At 42.3% G+C, this 3,457-nt stretch overlaps 1 protein-coding gene across 1 annotated transcript in view; it reads left to right on the top strand.

The window, feature by feature from the left end:
* The window catches only part of LOC116693765 (zona pellucida sperm-binding protein 3), a 4,855-nt gene that overhangs the window by 484 nt on the left and 914 nt on the right, over window positions 1-3,457 (top strand). The window contains exons 2-8 of the mRNA XM_032522996.1: window positions 632-933; window positions 1,396-1,514; window positions 1,835-1,938; window positions 2,428-2,605; window positions 2,698-2,815; window positions 2,923-3,005; window positions 3,302-3,390. Coding sequence (XP_032378887.1) covers window positions 632-933; window positions 1,396-1,514; window positions 1,835-1,938; window positions 2,428-2,605; window positions 2,698-2,815; window positions 2,923-3,005; window positions 3,302-3,390 — 993 coding nt within the window. The remainder of the gene's footprint in view (window positions 1-631; window positions 934-1,395; window positions 1,515-1,834; window positions 1,939-2,427; window positions 2,606-2,697; window positions 2,816-2,922; window positions 3,006-3,301; window positions 3,391-3,457) is intronic.

The following is a 3,457-nucleotide window of genomic DNA, read 5'->3' as shown; positions in this document are numbered from 1 at the left end:
TTTTTTAAAACAACTGACTCAATGGTCCTCAACCAATATGTTGAAACGTAAGGTGCTTTATTGGCGCATGTAGTGAATTTCATTATCTACACTTAACCTGTCCCCCAAGGGAGCAGTGGGCGGCCAATTACAGCTCCCGCACCATTATAGGCATAGGAAATGTTAATATTGTTCCATAACTAAATGCAACTATTTACTGATTGCAAACTTAAAGCATTTAATGTCTTGTATGTTTTATGTTCCTGATTATAAAATGTAAATTTTGTATGAAAAGGGTCTATAGTATTTTAAAACTTTTTCCTACACTTTCTGAGATTTTTTTTTTTTTTCTAATGTCTTTGACTGTTAAACTTTTTAAAAACTTAAAGAGGCGACTTGCATGAGTGCATCATTGTTGGCTCATCACTGCCCCCTGTGGCTGGGGAACATAAACCACTTGACCTGCAGTAGATTCTGCTTTTCCGAGGTGTTAAACAATGTTTTACAAAACTTCTGACTGGCTGTTGTCCTGGTAATGATTAAAGCTGAATAGATTTACAACTCCCAATGCTGAGACTCAACTTTCAAGCAAACTATCGGTGTTCTTTACATCACAGCAAATTAAACTGATAATCCATACCCTTGGTCCCAGCTGTCCCCCAGGAGAAGCAGTTTGTCCGGGAACCCTTGTCTTGGAGGTTCCCAACGCCGCCACCTGAGGAGGAACCTCAGTTTCCTACAGACTTTGAGCTGAAGACTCCGTCGGCGGCCGACAGCGTCAGCGCCATCTGCGGGGAGAACTCTGTCCGGGTGGAAGCCAAGAAAGACCTGCTGGGGATCGGCATACCGGTCCAGACTGCCGACGTGTCTCTGGGAGGATGTCCAGCCACTGGGGAAGACAATCGAGTCATAATCTTCGAGTCTGAGCTGCACGGATGTGGCAGCGAGCTGCTGGTGAGGGTTTAATGTGAACCAATGTCTTAGTTACAACCAGACGGTCAGTTTCATATTTGTACAGCCAACAAAAACACAATTTGCCAAAATCCAGATGCGCGTAAATGTTCCGTAAGATTCGGTTGACTTAAGAATCAGGATCTGTGTTTGTGTCCACTTGATGAATGTCCAATATTGGTCTCTTTTTAGCTCTGTTTGGTCTCTACCAACTAATCTGTCTCTTTAGCTGCTAAATGCTCAACTTTGTTCACCAGCTAGTGTCTTTGTACTGTTTGCAGAGGTTGTGCTCAGCTGGTTTATCAAAGAGAACCAGGCAGTGAATGTGCCATTTAAAAACAAATGAGCTGAAAGAGGCTAAAGCTTCAGAGATAAATTTGTTACAATGAGTGATTAGTGTTTATGTCAAAAGTACAGATAAATGACATGTGTGCGTTCAGGTTTAACTCTGCTGAACTGTTTCAGATGTCTGAGGACTCGTTTACCTACGCCTTCACTCTGTTGTACACTCCCAGTCCTCTGGGGGGAAGTAAAATCATCCGAACAAGAGACTTCCAAGTCAGCATTGAGTGTCAATATCCCAGGTCAGATTTCAAACAACTGCTTTTCCTTTTTAAATCCTTGAAGTACTTGTGTTGTACTTCTGCTGAGGGTAACACTTAGAATATTATGATGGATCAGACTTTTATTGTAAATAACTGCAAGTAACCGATGCCAAATATATAGTGAAGTTGGACTATCTGCCTCTGATATATCCCAAACTATTTGACTTAAGTATCACAAATTATACTGCTTTTGAACATGTACATTAAGTGAAAAAATGTACTTATTTAACCTCTGTTTAAACCCTTATGGCTTTTAGAAAAACTGTCTTTTTCAGAGTTTCTTTGCATCCTATTTTTAGGAAGCATGATGTGAGCAGCGGTCTAGTGGATCCCACCTGGAATCCCTTCAGTTTCAACTTGGCTACAGAGGAAAGTCTCTATTTCTCCCTCACGCTCATGACTGGTGGGTGCTTTGTTCAGACTACCGCGTGTCCTGGTGATTCATATCCACATCAGATCTTTCAATCACACTTTCGTGATCCTTGAATGTTGTGAAGTGTCTAAGTTAGTTTCAAAATCAGCAGTGGTGTATAAAGTATTCAAATGACTTGAGTAAAAGTAGCAATACCACAGTATAAAATAAGCTCTCCAAAGTGTCACTAACTGTAGAAATACAGAAGTAGCAACATGTACTTAATCAAATGCAAAAGTACTCATAATTTAGTGTGACTACTGCCCATTGTATAGTGGTGGTGGGTCACGGAGCGCTGATTTGGACAGCATGGCATACTTTAATTTATAAAATGTGATCCATTATACTGACTTAAAGTCATAGCTTTAAAATGTCAGCAAAGAGTGAAGTACAAACTCAAGGGACCCAACTTTAAAATGTACAGGTTAACTTTAACATCACCTTAGCCCCAAAACCTGTTTTTTTTTTTCTTTGTCTCAGATGACTGGAAGTCACCTCGTCCATCTGAGGACTTCATGCTGGGAGACGTGCTGAAGTTTGAAGTTGTAGTCAAACAGTTTCATCACAGCCCTCTCAAAGTGACGGTGGACTACTGCGTGGCCACAGTGTCTCAATCCATCGACACCGTCCCTCGCTACGCCTTCCTGGGAAACAGTGGGTCAGTTGTGTGCATGTGTCATGCACCTTCATTTAAGAACATAACTCTGTTTCTGTCTTTATGGTGCATTGTCTGCCTGTGTTGCCTTTTAGGTGCATGTTTGACAGTCAGCTGACGGGTTCCACCTCTCGTTTCCTGCCCCGGTCCCAGGACGACAAACTGCAGTTTCAAATGGAGGCGTTCAGGTTCCAACAGGACGAAAGCGGCATTGTAAGCCACACCTCGCACAACTTCCTGATTATCTTCTGCTTGATGGGAAGGATTTCTAACTAGTTTCTATGACGACAAACTAAAATTGACTTTCTTTGTCTCTTCAGATCTACATCACCTGCGGGGTGAAAGCCACACTGGCTACTGCAGCTGTTGATGCAACCAACAAGGCCTGTTCATTCTCCAATGGGTGAGAAACTACAACTCCCATTAGCCTTTCTGCTGCATACACGACATATGCCAAAAATGTCAGTGTTTTGCTGCTGGAATGCTAATCGACAAGTGAAAGCCAACTTGATTTAGGAACGGTTTTATATTCAAAGATCATTTGAGATCATTGATGGTAATGCAGAACCATTGCTCTGAAATCTGACCAAACACTTCTTGTAATCTTAAATCAGCAAGTTAAGAGAACATCAAACTGTAATGCTGAGGGATAAACCTAAGATTATCTCAGTTGTAAGAGGCCGAGCTTTTGATTGACAGGTGGACAGAGGCCAGTGGCGTGAATCGAGCCTGTTCCTGCTGTGATGCAAATTGTGGGGCAGAAAGCCAGAGTCTCCAGACTGGAACAGGTGAGTAGAGTCTAAAACCAGCTGAGGGAGTCACCCTCCACCCCCCCCCCCCAGCATGTGTTAACAC

The sequence above is a fragment of the Etheostoma spectabile genome, chromosome 8 (assembly GCF_008692095.1).
Source record: "Etheostoma spectabile isolate EspeVRDwgs_2016 chromosome 8, UIUC_Espe_1.0, whole genome shotgun sequence".
NCBI lineage: Eukaryota > Metazoa > Chordata > Actinopteri > Perciformes > Percidae > Etheostoma > Etheostoma spectabile.
This window is presented reverse-complemented; position numbering and strand designations above follow the sequence as displayed.